The 23,969-nt window shown below is 40.6% G+C and overlaps 1 protein-coding gene and 2 pseudogenes across 6 annotated transcripts in view; all 3 read right to left on the bottom strand.

Annotated features, from left to right (window-relative positions):
- Window positions 1-23,080, bottom strand: part of Pafah1b2 (platelet activating factor acetylhydrolase 1b catalytic subunit 2) — a 31,949-nt gene extending 8,869 nt beyond the window's left edge. Inside the window, exons 1-6 of one of the 6 annotated variants that reach the window (XM_021237736.2) lie at window positions 22,929-23,043; window positions 22,227-22,322; window positions 21,416-21,480; window positions 13,424-13,511; window positions 1,253-1,342; window positions 214-330 (exon numbers count right to left, since the gene is read on the bottom strand). In XM_021237736.2, coding sequence (XP_021093395.1) covers window positions 214-330; window positions 1,253-1,342; window positions 13,424-13,511; window positions 21,416-21,423 — 303 coding nt within the window. In that variant the 5' untranslated portion in view covers window positions 21,424-21,480; window positions 22,227-22,322; window positions 22,929-23,043. Of the gene's footprint in view, window positions 1-213; window positions 331-1,252; window positions 1,343-13,423; window positions 13,512-16,922; window positions 17,098-21,415; window positions 21,481-22,226; window positions 22,323-22,928 lie in introns of all 6 variants that reach the window. The other 5 variants (XM_004856652.4, XM_087212419.1, XM_021237737.2 and 2 more) reach the window with 5 other exon arrangements.
- Window positions 6,912-7,070, bottom strand: LOC147827933 (U2 spliceosomal RNA; annotated as a pseudogene).
- LOC147827932 (U2 spliceosomal RNA) lies at window positions 7,105-7,189 on the bottom strand (annotated as a pseudogene).
- Window positions 23,081-23,969: the final 889 nt, after the last annotated feature.

Here is a 23,969-nt window from a genome sequence, read left to right as displayed (position 1 = left end):
ATTAGAACAATTACAAATACAACCCTGGTTTCTTTAGTACATTCTTACACAATGACAATGTCATTTACCTTAAAGGGACACAAAGCAAAAAACCAATAGTGAAATAGTGCTTTAAAGAAGGAATTTTTTTTACTATAGTTTCAGACAATTTAACAATTTTATTTGAAAAAGACTCAAAATTAATGTTTCTTTTAAAAACAAGTTTCGTTTCACCTTAGGTTTAATGTTTTCCAGTTCTCCATTCTTTAGTCTCCATAAAACATGTCTTGTCGTATCTCCCCCAATTCCAAAATTAAGTGCATGAAGTGGGGAAAAAAGCTCTCGCCATATCTAAAGAGAAAAAGTTGATGTAGTTAAGCTAAAATTAGCAGGAAACGTAATCTTTCAACTGCAATGTGTTGTGAGATCTATTTTCTTTACTCAAACCTAACATTGAAAATGGTGTGCCACTTACTGTTTAAAGGACTTTTGTGTTGTTACTCAGTTTTTTTTTTTCTTTTAGTACAGTCAAAAAAATGTTACTCAGTTCTTAACAATGCAATAGTAGGAACTGAGTCACAACTCAATATGATGTCCTAACAGAGATACCAACATTTTACTTGGTTGAGGTGTGTGTACACATGCGTGCATATTGGGGAACAAATCCAAGGCCTCATGCTTGCTAGGTATAGTACTACCCCTGAACAACATTTCTAATCCCATCAATATTTTTAATTTAGCTGCCAACTCAAAAACTCTCCTTTCCATTCACTAAAGTATTTTTTTTTCAGTACCGGGGATCAAACTCAGGACCTTGCACTTGCGTGGCAGGCACCAGAACCACTGAGCTAAATCCTCAGCCCTCACTAAAGTATTTTAAAACTATCTTTTCTTTTAAATTTTCCTTGGAAGGAAGTCTAACTCTTAAAAAGGATTTGGAATAATTCACCACAAAAAATATACAAAATAAGAAAATAAAAAAAAATAATGAATATCATGACAAGGATTAATATAAACAAACAAATATCTAGCTTTTTGGAAACTAGAGCAAAAAAGAGAGTTTAGTCAAAAATGATGCTAATTTTTTTGTTTCATCATGCTTGGTGGCAAACAGAATCCCATCCAATTAGGTAGGTAAATTTCCCTTGTACTTTGAACTACGACTTCTCTAAGTGTCATGAATGGGTCTACAGAGGGTCAGTTCAGAATGAAAGCCAGTAATTATGGATATACACTAGTACCAAGAACCACTCTCACCCCCTTCCACCTTTACCTCATACTGCTGCATTAACTGTACCATGGAGTCTCCTACAAACAGTACATCGGGTTCTTTGTCTTTACAATCCAAGACAAATCTGTTGTGCTGGTTGGAAAAAAAAAAAGAAAAGTTAGAAACCTGTGAAAATTCTTAGCCTAGAAAGAACAGCTGTCCAAACAGTTACTGTTAAACATTCTTTTCTGGTCAGGTGTGGTGGTGCACGCCTGTAATCCCAGCATTTGGGAGGCTGAAGCAAGATCCCCATGAGTTCAAGGGCAGCCTGGACTACATAGTGAGTTCAGAGCCAGCCTGAACTACAAAGTGAGACCCTGTCTCACAGAAAAAAACAAACAAAACATTCTTTTTGGGCTCCTAGGCCACCATGACATGAGCAGCTTTCCTTTGTCCAGGCCCTTCCACTATGCCCTTCCTGCCTTGGAGATAACCAACAATCGTTTGAAAATGTGAGCTAAAATAAACCTCTCCTTTCAGTTGCTGGTGTCTGATATTTTGTCCCAGTAACGAGGAAAGTAAACATAGTTTTTTTTGGTACTGGGGATTGAACTCGGGTCCTTGCGCTTTCGAGGCAGGTGGCAGAACCACTAAGCTAAATCCCTGGCCTTGATGAGGAAAGTAACTAAGACAAATTTTGATACTGAAAATGCAGTCACTGCCGTAATGCTACTTCTGACCATGTGGTTCAGAAGCCTTTGGAACAATTCACAGGGAAGAATTTGGAAATACTTTGGATACTGGTTATAAAAGCACCCCTAGAATGCTGCATGCTGAGCTTGATGGGAGATTCTGGTCACAGTTTAGCAGATCAGAATGCACATAAAAATGCAGATGCTAAAACTGGTGTGGTGGCACACGCCTATACCAGTACTCAGGAGGCTGAGGCAGGAGAATCCTTGTGAGTTCAAGGCCAGCCTGGGCTACATAGTGAGTTCATGGCCAGCCTGTACTTCAAAGTGAGGACCTATCTTCAAAAACAAAAAACAAAGCAAAACAAAAAAGGCAGTAGATAGTAAAAGCCAGGCTTGGGAGATACCAATTGGGAAGGACTCCATTGCTCCACTAACAGGTGGAGTCCAGGCCATGTGTGTTATGCTGGAGAAGAAAAATGGTCCACATTTTGTTCATGTTCTGAGACTGTGGACTGAGATTATGGACAGCAGACAAAATAAACTGGTGGAGAAAATCTGGCTGTTGCACAGTTACTGCTTGCTTTTAGTCAGGTTTATACTGAAAATCAGGAGCAAATAGCCCAGGTGAAAAGTGTTTAGTTTCCTCAAAAAGGAAGAGCTGGCAAAGTTGGAGTAAAGAAGAGCTGAGTTGCTAAAAAAGATTAGCATTAAAAAGAAGCCAAAAAATAATAAATAAAAAGCCAAGCACTTTACAACAAGGCCCCACCAAATTGTAAAAGTGTCTTCCTTTTAAGAAAGCAAATGTCAAAATAAACAAACAAATAAATAAATAAAAAGAAAGCAGATGTCAGGTGTGGTGGTGCATGCCTCTAATCCTAGCCCTCAGGGGGCTGAGCCAGGAGGATCACTGGGAGTTCAAGGCCACCCTGAACTATACTGCCAGACCCCATCTAAAACAAACAAACAAGCAAACAAACAAAAGGCCCATGGAAAGGACACTTCTCTCAAAAACGGTTGTTTAGGGATGCTGAAACTGTTAGTACTTTGACAACTCTTAGAGATGGATTAAATGTATTTTGAATGAAGAGATGTACATGAATCTTTTGGGGGTCAGGGATGAAATGTTATTGTTTAGATCTAGATATCCTTCAAAACTGTCATGTGCTCCTAGGTGGGGCTTTGGGAAGGTGAAGGGATAATGGGGAAGGTGGGGTCTGATAGGAAGAAGTGGGTCATGGGGCCTGGAAGGGTTTATCTCCCTCCCCAGGTTCCTTGCTTCTCTCTTGGCTTCCTGTCTGCCATGCAGAAAGCAATTCTTCTCTGCTATGCTCCTCTGCCATGCTGTATTGCCTTGGAGACAGTTGACTATGGATTGAAACACAAGTCAAAATAAATCTTTCCTTTAAAAACAAAACATTCTTGGGTGGGGGGGATTTAGCTCAGTGGTTTCACTGCCTGCTGCGCAAGTGCAAGGTCCTGAGTTTGATCCCCAGTACCAAAAAAAAAAAAGTTTGAGCCTAATTCGTGCAACCTAGCAACACAGTGAGAGAGACCATGACTCAAAAAACTAAAGGGCTGGAAATGTAGCTCAGTGTGGCCCTGGGGTTAATCCCTGGTGTGTATGGGGTGGGTGGGTGGGAGTGGGGGCAGGTGGGAGTTGTTGGGCTCTATCCCCAGCATAAAACAAAACAAAACAAAAATCTTTTGTCTATCCCTAAAGCTGTATTCTTTGTTCTGTTAATTAATTGAATTTTCTTTCCCCTCTGCCTTAGCCTCCCAAATAGCTAAGACTACAGGTACATGCTAACAAAACCTAGCTAAGATACTTTTTAAAAACAGATTTTAAAGCCAGGCGTGGTGGTGCAGGCCTGTAATCCTAGCACTTGGGAGGCTGAGGCAGGAGGGTCACTAGGAATTCGAGGCCAGCCTAGGCTACATAGTACATTCAGGGCCATCCTGAACTACAAAGGGAGACCCTGCCTCAAAAAAACCCTGATTGTAAGCAGAGCATAGTGGCACATATTTATAATCCCAGTGCTTGGGAGGCTGAGGCAGGAGGATTGCTGTGAGTTTAATGCCAGCCTGAACATACACAGCAAGACCCTGTCTCAAAAAAACAAAATAGCTATTTGTTCTCTCTTGCATGGTGCCTCACTCTCAAGCTGCAGAGCGTACTTCTTTTCCTACTTTTACTTGGCCCAGACTCACTCTGCAGCCTGCTTCTTTTCCTATTTTTAGTAAAACTCTGCTACTGTTTTTTTTAAAAAAAGGATTTTACCCACTAATACAAAAGAACATACTACCTGTCAGGCTTGACTTAAGTGAATCCTTCACAAACAAACGGGACAAAGCAAAAGCAGGCTGCTTTTAGCAGACAGCAACAGCTTCTCGGTAAATAGGGCAAATGGACTCAAAATGAAGTATATTTGTTTTGTTTTGTTTTTTGGTACGGGGGATGGAACTCGGGACCTTGCGCTTGCAAGGCAGGTGCCGTCACCACTGAGCTAAATCCCTGGCCCTCAAAATGAAGTATACAACCCCCACCCCACCCCCCACCCCCACCCCAAGAAGTCCACACACCTGAGCAGACCATCCTTGGGCATCCAACTTACAAATATTTCACCCCAGATTCCTTAGCCCCCTCAAAACTATATAAGTCTAATTCCTTTTCCAGTTAGTTGCTAATATCTCTCCTGGTGTTATCCCATCCACACAAGGATGAAATCTCCCAGATAACTGCTACTCTCTCTCTCCCAATGTCAGCCCATCCACATACAGATGTGATAAACTTGGCTTTTCCCAGCTAGCTGCTAGAATCTCCTGATTTTAGTCCCCATCCACTGGAATACTTTCCTTTCTTTTTTTTTTTTTCCTTTCAAAAGCTTATTTTTTGACAAGTGGATTCTTTATAACATTACCCACCAATATTAAAGGACACAATTTAAACTTTTATATTTAAATTAGAAACAAATTTAGAGGATGCTTTGGGCCACAGAACTCTAATCTAGTTTCAAGAAAAGAGAAACAGTTTCTTTGTCTCAAACTCTACATTTAGTTGTTAGCTTTAGGAATTAAGGTAGAGTTACTATTTAAGTATTTTTGCTGGCAATATCAATACAGACAAGACAGTGGTAAACAGAGATATTCAATAATGGAATGAATAAATGAGTGAAAATTAGAAAATAATTTGAAAGTAGAAATAATTTGACAGTTTCATTAAGGTTGACAGGATTAGAAATAACTTCCCCCCCCTTGCTTCCATGTTTTATGCAAATAAACATTATTTTAAAAATTACTATTGTTTCAATAAGTTAAATTTAAAAAAAATTTTTCTTGTCGTACTGGGGATTTGAGACAATGTCTAAATATAAATTGCCCAGGCTGGCCTTGAATTTCTGATCTTCACGCCTCAGTCTCCTGAGTAGCTGGAATTAACCTTGTCAAGGTCAAGAAATTTGGGGGGCAGAGAGTCTGAGAGTCTCAATATGTAGTTCAGGCTGGCCTTGAACTATGTATGTAGCCCAGGCTGGCCTCAAACTCTTGGCGATCCTTCTGCCTCAACCTCCTGAGTGCTGGGATTACAGGCATGTGCCATCACACCTAGCCAAGAAGTTTTTTTTTTTTTTGATACCGGGGATCGAACTTGGGACCTTGGGCTTGCGAGGTAGGCAGCAGAACCACTGAGCTAAATCCCTGGCACCAAGAAATATTTTTAAAATTAAGGGGAGAAAGAGAGCAAGAGCAAAACTTTAGGGTCCTAGGAGAACAGCCCAGTGGTACAGTGCTTGCTCAGTGTACATAAGGCCCTGGGTTTGATTCTCAGCACATTATTTTTTTTAAAAAAAGAAGAAAATTATCTTTCAATGCTAATAACAGCTCACCTATAAAATGTGACAGAATTTAAGCACTGCTGTTCTAAAGGTTCTAGCAATTTACAATTTCTTTTTTATTTTGGTACCAGGGATCAAACTTGGCACCTTGTGCTTTTGAGGCAGGCAGCGGAACCACTGAGCTAAATTCCTGCCCCCCACCTTTTTTTTAAAGATAGGGTCCTGTTATATAGTCCAGGCTGGCCTTGAACTCATGTTCCTCTTGCCTCAATGTTCTAAGTACCAGGATTTCAGGTGAGTACCACCACACCCAGCCCTATATTTTCTTTTAAGGTACAGAAGTAGTTGCAGTAAGAAAAACAGAAGTGACCAAAACATAGCATCTATGATTTCATCACCTTAACCAACTTGGGATATTTTCCTGTTATCTTTTTTTCATGTGTCATCCCAACCCCACCTTCATGGTTTTTGGAATGAGGGCCTCAGTATATAGCCCAGGCTGCCCTCAAACTCATACTCATGCCTCAGTTTCCCAAGTGCTGGGATTACAGGTGTGCACTATTACCCACCCCCCACCCCCCAACCCCCCCCAGTTAAATCATTATGTCTCATTCTGGCACAGCCACTTTGGGGCCAGAAAAATCTACATTTAAATTCTAGCTTACTTGCAAGTGCAAGGACCCGAGTTTGATCCCCGGTACCCCCAAAAAATAATAAAATAAAATATAAAATAAAAAATAAATTCTAGCTTACTTTGTAGTTCTGTGACCTTAAGCAAATATATGATCTGAATCTTGGTATTCAATCTACTGGCAACTGTTCTAGAGTTAAGATAAGAGTTCTAGGAAAAGAACTTGGCTATAGTCTGGCACACAGTAGGTACTCAAAATGTGGCAGCCATTATAAGAGCACTCAGAAACATATCAGAAGCATTTTTCTATGTAGATACATAGGGTTTTTTTCTTTTCTTTTTTTCTAGTGGCACCAGGGATTGAACCCAGGGCCTTTGCCCTGAATTACATCCCCAGCCCTTTTCATTTTTCATTTTGAGACGGGGTCTCATAAAGTCATTAAATTGCCCAGGCTTGCTCAAACTTGTGATCCCTCTGCCTGAGTGTCTCCCAGAGTGTTGGAATTACAGGCATATTCCACCATGCCTGGCTTTTTAAATAAAATAAATAAATAAATAAATGTGTGTGTGTGTGTATTTCCCCAGAGGTACAAGGTCGATGCATGGAGTAGACAGAGCAAGTTCCAATTCTATCTCCTAGCTCCAAAAATCCATTTAATATATTGTTTTCAGAAGACATTATCAGATATTAAATTGTTAAGAACAGGTACTACACTGCTGGGGATTTAGCTCAGTGGTGCTTCTGCCTGACTCACAAGTGCAAGGTCCTGAGTTCTATCCCTGGTACAAAAAAAGAAAAGAACAGATACTACATTTGATTTTAGCCAAAAGGCCAAGAAGCGATTATAAAGCTTTTTTTTTTTTTGGTACCGGGGATTGAACTCGGGTCCTTGCGCTTACACAGCAGGCAGCGAAACCACTGAGCTAAATCCCCGGCCCCATAAAGCTATTTTTAATGGCCACATAATATCTACTGACACATCATGTTTACTATAATGAAAAAATTTACACATTAGGAGTCTAAGTCAAATAGAATTAATATTCATATTTTCTCTCCTTCTCTCTGTTCTGGGGATAGAACCCAGGGGCTCAGGAATACTTAGGCAAGTCGTCTACCACTGAGCCACACCCCCCCCCCCCCACACAGGGTTTTTCTTTTCTTTTCTTTTTTTCGTTCAAGTTGGCCTTGAACTCACTACGTAGGCCAGGCTGGTCTTGATGTCTTAGCTATCCTCCTGCCTCAGCCATAGCCTTGCTTGCCAGTGCTGGGATTACAGGTGTGTGCCACCACATCCAGTTCTAAATTCCTTGTAATTAGAGGTTTCCCCTCTGCTACCACCTCTCAAATTTACTCTTCTGAAAAACATAACAATCATCTGACCTTGAAGTAAAAAGGATCAAGATGCAATATGCATACATGCCAATTCCCACAATGATTGTACTAGACTGCTCTTACTACTTATCACGAACATATACTAATAAAAAAGGGAGGAAAAAGGGCTGGGGATTTAGCTCAATGCCTGCCTCACAAGTGCAAGGTCCTGAGTTCGATCACCGGTACTGCAAAAAAAAGGTTGGGGGGGGCAACCCACTTTCCGGTCCCCTTCTCTCTTAGACAGAAGCTTTCTTTCTCTGAATAAATTTTTCCTACTCTTAACCTCCAAAAAAGTGGGGGGGGGGGGCACGCGATTGTCTGACATATATATATGACCTTTTATAGTCTAAATTTTGCTGACTGCATTCCTGTAGTGGACATGTTCATTTGGCCCATGCATTTTGTGAAAAATGGTAGTTAAATCTAGTTTAGAGTTGGATGTTTTGGGAATACAGCCAGCCCTCTATAGCCCCAGCTCTGTATCCGAAGATTCAATGAACTACAATTATCTGAGAACCAGGCATGGTGGTGCACGCCTGCAAACCCAGCACTCAAGTTCAAGGCCAGCCTAGGCTACAAAGTTTCAAGGCAAATTTGAACTACATAGAAAGACTCCGTCTAAAAAAAAAAAAGTCTCCATACTGAATATGTAAAGACATTTTACTGTCATTATTCCCTAGAAAATAAACATTTACATAGCATTTGATTTATATTGGGTATTGTAAGTAATCTGGAGATGATTATGTGTAGGTCATATGCCATTCTATAAAAGGAACTAAAACGTTTGTGGATTTGGCTTTGTAGGCAGTGTCTCGGGGCCAGTCCCCTATGGATACCAAAGGAAAACTACACAGTATTTCATAGTTAGTATTGAGTACCAGCTCAATACTTACTTTAATCATGATTGTTTTACATTTAGAAAAATACTTTACTTTGAAATAATTTGAGGTGTACAGGAGAGTTGCAAAAATTAAGAGTATGCATGGGCCGGGGATTTAGCTCAGTGGTGCTTCCCCTGCCTGAGTTCGATCCCTGGTACCAGAAGAAAAAAAAAAAACTCACTCCCTCAGCTTCCCCCACTGTTAGCATCTTTCATAAATATGATACATTTATGAAAACTAATAAGTGAACATTAGTAAACATATCAATTAAACAGTTTATTATTCAACTCTTACCAATTTTTTCACTAATGCCCTTTTCCTCTTCTGGAATCAATTCAGGATACCATGTTGCATTTAGTCTTCATCTCTTTAGTCTTTCTACTCTGGGATAGCATTCTAATCTTTCCTTATCTTTTATGATCTTGAACCCAGGGGTCTGCACATGCTAGGCAAGCACACTAGCTGCAAACTACACCCCAGTCCTTTTTATTTCATCTTGAGACAAAGTTTTGCTACTGTCAAGGCTGGCCTTGAACTTGTGATTCTCCTTCCCCAGCCTCCAAGGTAGCCCAAGGTAGCTCCAAGGCATGTGACACCTCACCTGACTACTGTGACGCTTCAGATAAGTAGTGATCAGCTGCTTTTGTAGGGTGCCTCTCAAATTGAGTTTGATGTTTTATCATGAATAGGCTGAGGTTACAGATTTCTAGGAATACTGCCAGCGGCAATATGTCCACCTTGTTGCAGGGGGTACGTGACATTAACATAAGCTATTATTGGGATGTTATCATTGATCACTTGCAAAACTTCTCCATTGTAACAAATAAGTTATTATTTTTCCTAAAAAATAAATAGAAGCAAGACACTAAAGGTCAGGTGAATTAAGCTCCTCATGCTGGAAGGAGGGATATCAAAAATAAGTTGGGCTTGGTGGTAAAGGCCTGTAATCTCAGCACATAGGGAGACTGATGCAGGAGAATCACAATTTCAAATCCTATCTGGGCAACTTAGCAAGACCCTGTGTCCAAAAATCAAAACCCCAAAAGATTAATAAAGATCTAGGGATATGGCTCAATGGTAAGCACCTCTAAGTTCAATCCTGCAGTACTGCAAAAACAAAAACAAAACAAAGAACCTGTAGTCATACATTAACGTACCAAAATTTAGAGGGAGATATTGTGAGGACAGGAAAATGACATATAGTTTCTCTTTAAAGCTGTGTCCACCAATTTTGATATTTATCAACGGACACTGCCTATACTCATTATTACTGTGGTGGTCGAAAGATTATTTTTCTTTTCCCTCCTTTCTATATTAAATTCTTCTATGAAGATTTGTGTCTTCTCCTCTATTTAATTCATTTAATTATTTATGGCAGAAAAGATTCATGAATATCTTTGAATTATATACTAGTCATAGTGACATTTATGATGCTCAAATTTTCTATTTCACACTTTGGTTGCTCTTTGAGGTTGGCTTTCAGTGATCAAAATATCAATGAGACAAACCAATATCACATGTCTTCTGTGAGATACACCTAGAACATACACTCTTGCCACCTATCTTGTTTTCACTCTTTTGATTACTTCATTGTTTCTTTGCATTACAAGATATTATAAGCCTCCCACTTTCCTAGGGTAGTACTGAGGAGCTACAACCCCATCCCTTCTTTATTCTGCAATGGAGTCTTGCTAAATTGCCCAGGCTGAGCCTCCTGTGTCAGCCTCTCAAAATACTGGGATTATAGGTCTGCACCACAATGCCTGGCTTCCACGTTCACCTTTTATTTTCCTTGCTCCACTTACAGAATCAACCATATCTCCTAGAACTCCTGGTTCTTTTCACTGGAGAGTAGTATTTATAAACCAAAGTCTGGGCATATGACATATTAGTAAAGATAGTCCATCTTTGTCATGCAAGCTTTTAAAAATATTTATTAAAATATTTATGTCTATTTCTTTTCATTTGACTGATTTTTTTCCATAGACAGTCTTAAAGTCTGTTAACTTATGTCAAGAACAACCAAAACAGGGCTGGGGATTTAGCTCCGTGGTGCCACCACCTGCCTTGCAAGCACAAGGTGCTTGAGTTTGATCCCCAGGACCAAAAAAAAAAAAAGAAAGAAAGAAAAAGAAAAACCAAAACATCTAGTTTTAATAAAGGTATACAGTAAATAATGTAAATTTCCATCAATGAGAAAATCAACTGGTAATTTCATATATAGCCATAGACTATGTACCATTTATTAAAGAGTAAAATGAATACATTGTAGCTAATTTTTTTAATGGTACTGGGGATAGAACCTGGAACTCAGAACTGAGCTTACATCCCCAGTTTTATTTTAAATTTTGAGACAAGGTCTTGCTGTCTCTAAATTGCTGAGGCTGGAATCAAACTTGTGATTCTCCTGCCTCAGCCTCCCAGGGTGATAAGATTACAGATATGCACCACCATACCCTGTAGTGACACTGTTAACATGGATGATACTCTGCTGAAAAATACATTCAAAGGTATTATCAAAGGTTAAAAACATACAAAATTACTACATACATGTAGTAAAGAGATTCATATATAATATGTAAATACAGTACATGAAAACAATACCAAATTCAGCACTCTGAGTGGCTGAGGCAGGAAGATCACAAGTTCAAGTCCAGCCTCAAACTTAGTAAGAACCCATGTCAAAATAAAAATGGCCAGGGCAGGGGATTTAGCTTAGTGGTTCTGCCATCTGCCTTGCAAGCACAAGGACTAGAGTTTGATCCCCAGTACCAAAAATAAAAAATGGCCAGAGCTGGGGATGTTGCACAGTGGCACAGTGCCTGCCTGGAAAGCGTGAAGTCCTGAGTTTGATCCCTGGTACCAAAAAAAAAGGCCAGATATATAGCTCAGTGTGAAGGCTCTGGGTTCAATCCCCAGTAATGCAATTAATCAACTAACCAGAAAGAACTGATTACAGCGAATACCATCTGAATTAAGTACCAAAGTTATCAATGAGGCAAACCAACAACGATTTCTAGGCGCTATGAGAGGACACATCAGTTGACTGACATTCCTGTCAAAAATTCATAATCTGGGCCGGGGATTTAGCTCAGTGGTTCTGCCACCTGACCCCACAAGCGCAAGGTCCTCAGTTCGATCCCTAGTACCAAAAAAAAAATTCATAATCTGAATCTTGATAGTGAGGAAAAAAAAATCCAAATTGGAGGACATTCTTTAAAATAAATGGCCTGGGCCGGGGACTTGGCTCAGTGGCAACATGCCTACCTCACAAGCATAAGGTCCTGAGTTCAATCCCCGGTACTGGGAGGCGGGCGGGGGGGGGGGGGGAGACAAAAAAACAAAAAACATATATATTTAGCTCAGTGGTGCTGCACCTGCCTTGCAAGCGCAAGGTCCTGAGTTCAATCCTTGGTACCAAATACATACATACATAAACAAATAAAATGGCCTGGCTGGACATGGCGGTGCATGCCTGTAATCCCAGTAGTCAAGAGGCTGAGGCAGAAGGATCAGCCCAAGTTCATGGCCAGTGTGGGGTACACAGTTGAGTTCAGGGCCAACCTGAACTATGTAGAGACCCTGTTTAAAATAAATAAATAAATAAATAAATAAATTTTTTAAAAAGGCTTGTACTCTTCCAAACTGTCAAGGTCATGAAAAATAAAAACCAAGAAATGTTTCAGATCAAAGGAGAAGAGGCACAACAGTGGAACAGAATGTGTAATCTCAGAGTAAGAAGACCAATGTAAAGAAGATTACTGGGACAACTGGAGAAATACAAATATAGGAATATGGTTTTTTGATTAATCACTTAACAGTTTACCCTAAGAGCTGGGGATAAGTTCAATTCCCAGTATCGGAAAACAAAACCAAACAGAACAAAACCAGGGTACCATAGCATCACTCAGACAGTGCATTTGTTTATATAGTGACTATCCTGAGCATCTCCCAGGCAGGTGTCATTTCAACTAGTTGATTCTTGTATTGAATAAATTTAATAAAATTATCATTTTATAGTCCCTGTTATAAAAATTAACAAAAAAACAGGGCTGGCATTTAGTTCAGTGGTTCCGCCGCCTGCCCTGCAAATGAAAGGATCCGAGTTCGATCCCTGGTACCAAAAAAAAAAAAAAATTAACAAAAAAATATGCAATTTTTGGTCCTCTTGTAGTTAAATAATTGCACTAGTAAGTGATTAATTATATCAATGCTAAATTCCCTGACTTTAATAACCATCTTTTAGTTATATGAAAAGCTTTGTTCTTAGAAAACATGCTGAACTATCTAGGGATAAAGAATGATGATGAGTACAACTTACTCTCAAATGGCTCAGTAGTGTTAAGTGTGGATGAAGAATATAGGGGATTCTTCCTAAAATTTTCTAACATTTGTGTAATTTTGAAATTTATTTTAAAAAGTATGTCAGGTTTATGGTGGTGCATGACTGTAATCTTAGCACTCAGGAGGCTGAGGCAGAAGAATCACTATGAATTCAAGGCCACCCTGGGCTACACAGTTCAAGGCCAGACTGAACTACATAGTGAAACTCAGTTTCAAAAAACAAAACAAATTAAAACTATTGTAAAGACATTGCTATCTTTAAAGATTAACAGGAACAATTACCGTGCTATCAAAATATTCCTCAGCTGCAGACTGGTGATCAGGTTTGACATTTCTAACATTAGATTTTAAAATTTACATTCATAGCAATAAATGTTTATTGACTATTAAAACTGTCCCCTTAAAGCTCTGGTAAAAAGATCCTAAAAAAAAAAAAATTGAAGAGATACCTCCCACATGAATATGTACTTCTTTTTACCTGAGACATCCATCTGTCATCTCCTTGAACATCCTCCGCTGCATGTGGAATAGCTGCTGGGTTTGAATCTCCTTGGCTCATTCTACACCTGAGGAAAAATGTCTATGTCATGTTTCATTTACTAACAGAAATATTTGCTACCACTTACTTATCAGATTTTAAATAATAATTTGTTTCACTGTGAGTTTTTTCTAGAAACAAAACAGGTTTATTTTTAACAGAGATGAATTCCAGGACATGACTTCTTAAACCCCATATCACTAATCTTACAGACAAGTTTGAGTATCACTTAGAAATAGTACATTACATTTTTAAAAATCTGCTCCACGTAATATACACTTTACATCTATGTAAGCTTTTCACAATTACATATAACAGTACCAAACGACATAAGGAGTTGGACACAGTACAGTGAGATCTACATTATAGCCTTTTTAGAGATTCACACTAAAGAATGAGTACAACAATGATAAGCATTCACTAGTTACTAAGCATCACACAACTGTAGTACAGGTTATAATAAAAACTAGTTCCAGGATTTAGTACTAGTTTTGGTTGTCTCAAAACAGGGTGGCCTTGAACTTGAGATCCTGATGCCTCAGCTTTCTGAATGCTCAGAATACAGGTATGCACCACCACACCTGGCAGGTAGTAGGTCTTAAAAATGCTCACTAGGTTTGTACCCCCACCCCCACCCCGCCCCGTACTGGGGATCAAACTCAGGACCTTGTGCTTATGAGGTAGGCATGGTGCCACTGAGCTAAATCCCTGGCCTGCTCACTAAGTACTTTTGACATAGCTCCACCAAAAAAGTTTTAGTTATGATGAGCTCAAATACGGCACTGGATAGCAGAAAAGGAATAAGTAAACCCAGAAAAATCAGAAATGTTAATCTTCTAGAAAGACAAATAGGAAACCAGACGATTTTCAACCAATTGTGAAGAAATAGATTCTAAATGCAAAGGACAATGAGAAAGAGAAAAGTCTAAGATTTTGTGGCTTTCATATCAAGGCTCTACTCTATATGAGCAATCTTTTTTTTTTCTTTCCCATCCTCAAATACAACTAGCCTTTCTGTGAAAAGAAGAAAGACTTATATTTATTCTATAAATATAGATACATACACACAAGTAGGGATATACAGTATGAGGTATATATTATGCACACATACATACTGAGTATATAAAACACACTGGACACTGCCAAGGTAGTAGTTTTTCAGTTTTTTTGCTTTTTGTTTTTGCAGTGCTGGGAGTCAAACCCAGGGCCTCATGCTTTGTGAGTGCTCTACCACTGAGCCACAAGCCCACCCAAAGGTAATGGATTTTAGAATACCAAAGTACCAATCTCTAAACACAAAAAGATACCTTCTCGAGAAAAATAAATTACAAAAGTAAACAACATTAACACTAATTATATAAATTACCTTGATTCTAAATGACACTAGATCTGTGCTCACTTTGGCAGTACACATACTAAAACTGGAACGATAAATGACACTAAATCTAAAAAACAAAAAAGAAAAACCAAAAACCCACAATCAGGTTGAGGGCTAAGCACCTATCTGACTAAAAATGTAAACTATCATCCACATTTTGGGCATGCTTAGATTACTACAACTGGCAACTTTCAGAAAATAACTACAAGAGACTATGTATCCTGTATGTTTTATACATACCATTCCAATCCTCACGAAAGTACTATAAAATGAAGAAAACAAAGGCCAGAAAATTTAGGCAGTTTGTGCAGTGAGAGACTAAATGAGACCTGAAATTAGGTTTGCCTGATCCCAATGAAGTCACATCTGACCCACTGATCACAAATCAATTCATTCTGACTCCCTAAAAGGGGCCTTATATCTAACCATTTCACCCAGGAGACATGCAACGTCAATGTAAAAAATGAGAATCAAGAAGGTGAATCTGTATAGCTCCAATCAGTCTATGGTATTTGTTTAGGCTTTCAACATCTAAGAAAGGTGCGCGCGCGCGCACACACACACACACACACACACACACACACACACACACACACACACACACACACACAAAAGCAGCATAAAGGAAAAAGAGCTGGGGATGTAGCTTAGTGGCGCCGGCACTGCCTGGCAAGAGCAAGGTCCTGAGTTTAATCCCCAGTAAGAGGGATGGGATAGGGAGAATGATTTAAGAAGTCAAAATATTGCCATATATAATTTTTGTTTTTTTGTACCGGGGATCGAACTCGGGTCCTTGCGCTTGCGCAGCAGGTGGTGAAACCACTGAGCTAAATCCCTGGCCCATATATAAATTTAATTTAAGGGTTTTGCTTTTGTTTGTAAACACAATAAAACTTTTTTTTTTGAGACAGGGCTGCCCTTGCAATCCTCCTGCCTCAGTCTCCAGAATGCTGAGATTACAGGCGTATGCCACCATGCCTGGGAAACTCAATAAAATATTCTATACCAGTGGTAGTGAATCTATGGCACATGTGCCACAGCAGGCAGGCAGAGCCCTCCCTGCGGCCACATCAGCCAAGTCACCCAGAAGCCGAGCATCAGGTAATAGTGCGCATAAGGGGCAGCAGTGTTGGCACTTCGCAATAAATAAGTGGGTTTTGCGTTGCAGTTTGGATACTTGGTCTCTAAACGGTTCACCATCGCTGTTCTATACCTTCTATAGAAAAGCTTCTTTGCTGCTGGGCGTGGTGATATATGCCTTATAATCCCAGCTTTCTGGAAGGCTGTGGCAGAAGGACTCCCAAATCAGAGGTCAGCCCAGGCAACTAACTCTTTGTCTTAAAACAAAATAAAATTTTAAAAAGGCCGGAGGCATAGCTCAGTGAAAAGGTGCCTAGCATGCACGAGGCTTTAGTTCAAACCCTAGAATGGGGTGGGGGCGTGTCATTTGGGCCTGGAGTGTAGCTCAGTGGAAGAGCACTTGCCTAGCATGTATCAGGCCCTGGGTTCCATCCCTAGCCTCCACTGATGTCCCATTCTTTCTTACAAATCAAAATCCTCTTAATAGCTTTTTTTTTTTTGAGACCAGGGTCTCACTATGTAGACCAGGTTGATCTCAAACTTGTGAACCTCCTGCCTCAGCAGCCCAAATGCTAAGATTATAGGCATATGCCACCATGCCAAGAACAGTGAGATAAGTTTCTAATAAATACTATAAACTGAAATCATCTGTCTCATAAGGTAGACTTCTCTCAATGGAGGCACAAAAACAGGCTAGATAAACATGTAATAGGAGCCAGGAATTTAGTTCAAGTAGTTCCATCGCCTGGCTCACAAGCGCAAGGTCCCAAGTTCGATCTCCAGTACCAAAAAAAAAATGTAATAGGAAAGCACAAAGTGAGTATAAATATGAGTAGAGATTGATCCAGATTAATGAGTTTAAACATTTTTGAATGTCTTAGAATCTTTCTGAAATGTACCCCAATATACATATATCTGTGTATAAATTATGTGGATTGTTAATGTACATGTTAAATTATTAATAATTTTTTGCATTTTTACCTTAAAAAATGTTGAAAAAGAAGTTTTGAGTTTTCTCTTATATTCCAGAGAATCATCTTATGCATCCCAGAGGTGCATATATTTTCAATTCTAATGGTCCACGTAAACTTCAACATCTCTTTAAAATCTACGATCTACTTTACAGACATAGATTTTCAGAATTTCAACAGGTAATCTAAAATAACAATAACAGTTACAATTAATGTTTATTACGAACTGTTCATGGGGCCGGGGATTTAGCTCAGTGGTTTCGGGGCCTGCTGCGCAAGCACAAGGACCCAATTTCATCCCTGGTACCAAAAAAAAAAAAAAGAACTGTTCATGCCAGGCATGACGGCTCATGCCTGCTGAGGCAGGAGGATCACAGAATTTGAGGCCAACCTGAGCTACATAGTGAGTTCAAGGCCAGCCCAAACTACGTAGTGAGACTCTGTCTCAAAAACAAAACAAAAAAACTATTCCACAGTACCTTATGCTAGAAGCTTTATTATTTAAACCATATTGAACAGTGATTTACAGGTTGACTACTCCTTAGACATGTTTAAAACCAGTTTTTTTTTTTTAAATAAAATAAAACCAGAGTTTTTGTTATCTGTTTATTTTTGTGGCAATGGAAACTGAACCCAGGGGCACTCCACCATTGAGCTTTCTTTGAATTTTTTATTTTCCTGCTACAATCTTCCAAATAGCTAGAATTGTAGGCATGTGTCACTGTGCCGGGCTCAGAAGCATTTTGGATTTTTTAGAATTTGGAATATTTGCATATACAAAATGAGATATTTTTGGGAATGAGACCTAAATAGAAACATGAAAATTCACTTGTTTATATAGTGTCTGAAAGTAATTTTATGCAACATTTTTGATTTCGGTGTTTTGACTGTAACCTATCACATGAAGTCAGGTGTGGAATTTTCCACTTGTGGCATCATCCACTTGTGTCTGCTCTCAAAACAATTCAGATTTTGGAACATTTCAGATTAGGGATGCTTGCTCATTATTGTCGAACATAAAAAAATCTATTATTCTTGAGCAAAGGATATTATGTTCTACACAGGAAACACTGTATGAAACAGTGATAAAGTTTAACTTAGCAATGTTTAGTATTTTTTTTAATCACTACACAAATTTAGTAGCATTCTGATACTAAGCAAAACACTTCCATTTGAATCCTAAATTTCTTCACTGACAAAATGAAAAAGACACACGGCTGAGGTACAAAATGTCACTTGTCTAGGGCTGGGGATTTAGTTCAGTGGTGCTGCCACCTGCCTCATAAGCACAAGGTCCTGAGTTTGATCCCTGGTACAAAAAAAAAAGTCACTTGTCTAAAACTAAAAGGTTCCACCACCTGCCTTGCAAGCACAAGGTTCTGATTTTGATCCCTGGTACCAAAAAATAAAAATAAATAAAAATAAAAGGTAGCTATAACTGTAAGATTAAATATTATTCCCAATAGAGTAGTGGCATCCTCCCTCCACCCCAAACTGAATACAAGGTCATTTTTCCTCCCATATCTGAGCAAAAATTTGTTTCTTTGTGCTTCAGACACTTGGATTTTGAATTATTTTGCTAAATCAAATATCCTACAGTACAAAGTAGCTTTCATTTTATGTCTATGGCTTGGTAACATTTTAAACTCCCAGAAAACTGAGCCATAAATTCATGTGATCTCCTCTAAAAGAAGGAGGCTGGAAACACAATATAGAGGGCTTAGAGGATTCAAATTTGGAAATCAGATAAACTATTGCATACTTTATACCAAAAAATGAAGAATAAGCCAGGTATAGTGATGCATGCCTGTAATCCCAGCACTCTGAGAGATTGGGACAGGGGAATTACAAATTCGAGCACAGAATGGGCAATTTAGGAAGACAATGCTTCAAAATAAATTTTTTTTGGCGGGGGGAGTACTGGGGATCGAACTTGGGACCTTGTGCTTGTGAGGCAGGCGGTGGAACCACTGAGTTAAAATCCCCGGCCCCAAAATAAATTTAAAAAGGGCTGACAGTATAGCTCAAAGAGTAGACCCTGGGGCAGGGAGCAATGATGATGATGAATCAGGAATTATACAGAGAGAAGCCTGTGGCAGGTCATAAAAGTCTGAGTGACTGGAAATAGCTATAATTCCAAAACTGATATACAGATTTAACGCAATCCCAATCAAAATACCAACAACATTCTTCATGGATCGAGAGAAAACAATCCAAAAATTCACATGGAATCAGAAGAGAATCAGAATAGTAAAAGTAATTCTGGGTAAAAATAGCAAGGTAAGAGGTATCAAAATCCTAGATTGTAAGATATTATAAAGCTGCGATGATAAAAACAGCATGGTACTGGCACAAAACAGACATATGGATGGAGGAACTGAACAGAGGAAGCAGGAACAATCCTAGACACATCCAGCTACTTGATCTTTGACAAAGTAGCCAAAGACACACTGGAGCAAAGATAGCCTCCACCTAAATGGTGCTATGCTGGGAAAACTGAATATCCACATGCAGAAGACTGGATCAAGACCAATATATCTCACCATGTATTAAAATCAAAATGGATCAAAGAGCTAAATGTTAAAACAGAAACAATGTGCTGGCAGATAAAGTACGTAAAACTCTCTGAAGTCATAGGCGTAAGCAAGGAATTTCTGAAGAGAATCCTAATGGCACAAGAAGTAATACTGAAAATCAACAAAAAGGATCATAGCAAATTAAAAAGCTTCTGTACATGGGCCAGGGATTTAGCTTAGTGGCAACGTGCCTGCCTTGCAAGCTCAAGGTCCTGAGTTTGAGTCCTGATATCAGGAAAAAAAAAAGCTTCTGTACAACAAAGGAAACAACCAAAAGAGTGAAGAGACTACCTACAGATTGGGAGAAAAATTTTTGGCAACTATTCCTCAGATGGAGGACTAACATCTAGAATATACATAAAGAACTAAAAAAAATTAGAACCCCTATCTAGTTGGGGGTGGTGGCGCACACTTGTGTTCCCAGCACTTGAGGATGAGGCAAGCGGATCATCATGAATTTAAAGCCAGCCTGGGATACAGAGTTCAAAGCCAGCCTGAACTGCCTAATGCAGTGACAGCAAACCTTTTAGAGACCAAGTGCCCAAACTGTAACTCAAAACCCACTTATTTATCACAAAGTGCCAACCCTGCAATTAAACCTGAATACTGAGGTTTTTTTAGTTCAGAAAAAACAACTGTTAGCCAATGCTTGGCTGCTGGGGTGACTTGGCTTGCATGCCAACAGAGAGGGCTCTGCGTGTCCACTGTGGCAGGTGTGCCATAGGTTTTACCGCCACTCGCCTAAGAAGACCATATTAAAAAAAAAAAATTAGAACCCCCTCAAAACAAAAGACCCAATCAAAAATGGTCAAGTGAAATGAGCAGACACTTCTCAGAACAGATGGCCAATACACACATGAAAAATGTTCAACATCTCTGGCCATTAGAGAAATGCGATGAAAACAACACTAAGATTCCATCTTACCCCAGAAGGAATGGCTATCATCAAAAAAAATCAAACATTAACAAATGCTGGTAAGGCTGCATGGGAGCCGGGAGAGGAATCCTTCTACATCATTGATGGGAATGTAAACTAGTACAACCACTATGGAGATTGGTATGGAGATTCCTCAAAAAACTAAACCTAGAAATTCCATTTGAACCAGCTTGCTAGTTAGTTCCTTTCCAGGTATCCTTCTGAGTGAATTACAGTAATACATACATACTCATTTATAGCAGCACAATTTATATTAGTTAAATCTTGGAAACAGACTACAGGTCCACCATCAGATGATGAAGAAAATGTATTTATACACAATGGAATACTACTCTGCCATAAAGGATAAACTTGAGGCATTGTAGGTAAACAGATGCACCTCGAGACCACAATGTTGTGAAATAAATGAGACACATGAGCTTAAAAACCTCATGGTTTCTCTTATATGAGAAGCCCAAAATATAAATAAAGAGCAAAATAAAAGGCAGATAATAGGAAGTAGGGAGATCTTTTTCAAACGGGAAAGGAAACAAAAGATGGAGGGTGGGGGAATGGAGGAAAAGAGATAAAAAAAGAACTTGGGGGGAGGGGATCTGGGGATATAGCTCAGCAGTAGAGCACTAGTCTACTAGCCTAGCACAAGGGAGGCCTGGGTTCAATCTCATTACAAAAACAACCAACTAACAGGAAGGCATCTGATTTCCATTTTACCTTACTGATTCATAATAATCTCCCAATGCAGCAAGTCATTAATTTCTGAGATCACAAACAGAAGAGCCAGTGAGAAAACGAAGCAGAATGGAGTTAAAAGATGGGAAGAACAAAAGTTAATTTACCACAAGAACTATATTACAGGGAAGCTTTAGTTGTCCATAAAAATGAGTTCTCCGGGAAGACAAAGAGTAAGCAATTTGCACAATTTTCCTGCATTTTCTATTTTTTCTACTTAACTTGGATTATGACAATACACCAGAATTTTCACATACTTACATCAGCATAGTGCAGAAGCCAGTTCCAACACAGAATTATAAATTCTCAAGATGAACTGGATGTTTCTTTAGTTTGGGCCATAAAACAGATGGAGAAAGTTAATTAAGAATTAAAAGATTTAGAATGCTTCCACAGGGATCTGAGACTCTTCAGTTTGTTTCAGAGGGAGCTGGCATGGAATTCTGAAGATGAAGACAAGCTTCATTCACAATACCCTGCCTCAGTGGCTGCCGGATGGGTCCCCAGGATCCAACACATCCATAATTTATTACCCAATGCCCTAGCCAACAAACTAATACATAATGATTTCCTCCCCAGTTCTCCCACAAGGAGGCAACCTTTATGTCAGAACAATGTGCCCAGAAGAACCTAAAGACACAGGTCATATCCAAGGAAAAAACAATCTTCTGGATTTTCTCTTTCCTCATTTTCCACACCTTCACCTCTCAACGAACCCCCATTTATTTTTTTAAATTTTTCCCCCCAATTTAAAACTGTACAAAATCAAGCCTGAGTCTAAGTGCTCTTTCTTTCTCCATGGCAGACTCTGTAAAGAGGTCAAAGCTTCAAACATTGAATTTTCTTTAGGTTTGCATAAATTATAAAAAACAACACTGGCCCGGGATCTATAGAAAGTAGAATGAGTCATCCCATAAGGGACTCGAACCTGTAGACCACAAGGCCCTGGCCTGGTAAACGAAGTGGACCAGGTTAAAAAAAAAAAAAGACACCCCAGAAAACCTATCTAGCCACCGACAGGTTTAACTAGCTAGCTGACTCTGGACAAATCACTAACCTCTCTAGACCTCACCTTTAAAAGAGAGTGCTGGACTGGACAACTTTCTAAGAAACCCTCGGAGTCACGACTTGAATCTTTGGAATACTTTAGAAGGCAACGAAGAAGTTCCTAAAGAGTATGAGTATTTCATCAAATGGGTAAAGGGAAAACACGATTGATCTTACACACGCGCGCGCGCGCGCGCACGCACAAGAGTAAATGGTTTCGGCGTCCGACAGGAGCTGGGCGGAGAGAGAAGGGTCAGAGGTTCCACCCTAGGGACACAGGGGAAAGGGAGCCCGGAGGCTGGAAAAGCGCCTGCAGCAGCGAACGACAAGCCTCGAGGGCTGGGATACAGGGAGGCCTCGTCCTGGGGTGGGCAGGGTGCTGCGCCCCGCCACGCTACTCCTCCACTACTCCACGAGAGGCGGGGTGGAGGCGCCAGCCAGCGGCTGAGGAGAGTCGACAGGTTCGGGGGTGGGGCGCTGAGAGAGAGGCTCCAGTGGAAGGCGGGCGGCGCGGCCGGCTGTGGCCAACGCTGGGTCGCCCGAGCGCGCGCGCGCGCGCGCGCGCGCGCGCGGCCCCCCAAAGGCCGGTGGGGGTGATGGCGCGAGGGAGGGGCCGGCTTAGGTGGGGGAGGGGAGTTCGCGGGCCTCTCACAATAACACCTCGCCGCCCGCCCGTTCCCACCCCCACCTTTAAGCCATGGGTTCCTGGAACCCTGGATGCACTCACTCAGGTAGAGGGTCCGTGCGGGCCCCAAATGGCTGCGGAGTCGGCGGGTGGCGCGTCTGACGCTCGCTCAGTCCCGGCGGCCCCGCTCTGGCGCGTCCCACCTCGGGCCCCAGCAACAGCAGCAGCTCCTCCACTTCCGGTTCCCCTGCCACTCAGGCAAATGGCTTCCGGAAGTCCCGCCCCCATCCCTCTGCCAGGCGTCTAGCTCTTCACTTTCGCTTTCGGCCGGCGCTCTCCGCTGTCCCTCAGGTGTCCTGCTTCTGCTCGCCAGGCTCCCTGCATTGTTCACTCCCTGTCCCCACTTTTGCCCATAGTCTATGCTACTTGGGTCTCTATCTTTCTTACAGCTGCATGCCTGAATCTTGCGTTCCCGTCATCTCGGCGTGATGGGGACCTCACCCTCCCTCCCCAGCAGATGGCATTCGGGACAATGTACCGTGACCTCACAATTACGCCATTCCTTCTCACCCAGCCGATCTGGCTTCCTTCTCCACCCATGGAATAAACCAGATTGCTGAAAGTGGGAGGGAAATAGGAACCCAAGGTTAATGAGGCAGTCCCTTAGATTTGAGTGGAGTATGTTTCTATGATGGGTGGCATATTGTGGGCGGCCGCCTCTTAATGTGATACAACAGAGGGATGGCGCGCCCCAATCTTCCCTAAAGATCCATCCAGTTTGACATACAAAGGCAATATTGACAAGAATATGTGCTAACTGCTAGATTAATGCGGGATCTGTGAGAGCAGCGAGGAGGAGCAAAAGACGTGCTTGGGCTTTATAAGGAAACGTTGGATGGAGCAGCTCCAGAGCTGGCCCTTGAAGGAGGGATAGAATTCGTCCAGACCCATGCTGATGAACATCCAGAGCCTTCCAGGACTCTAAAACTGAACAAGAGATTCCGACTTTGCTGACAAACCCTATTAAGAATACTGTAAGGGCCAGGGATTTAGATCAGTGGTTCCAGCGCCTGCCTTGGAAGTGCAACGTTCCGAGTTTGATGCCCGGTACCAAAAAAAAAAAAAAAAAGAATACTGTAAGAC

This window comes from Heterocephalus glaber, unplaced genomic scaffold (assembly GCF_053883595.1).
Source record: "Heterocephalus glaber isolate CG9 unplaced genomic scaffold, H.glaber_assembly_v1.0 deba00001429, whole genome shotgun sequence".
In the NCBI taxonomy this organism is placed as follows: Eukaryota; Metazoa; Chordata; class Mammalia; order Rodentia; family Bathyergidae; genus Heterocephalus; species Heterocephalus glaber.
Note: the sequence above shows the minus strand (reverse complement) of the source record. Positions and strands in the feature narration are given on the sequence as shown.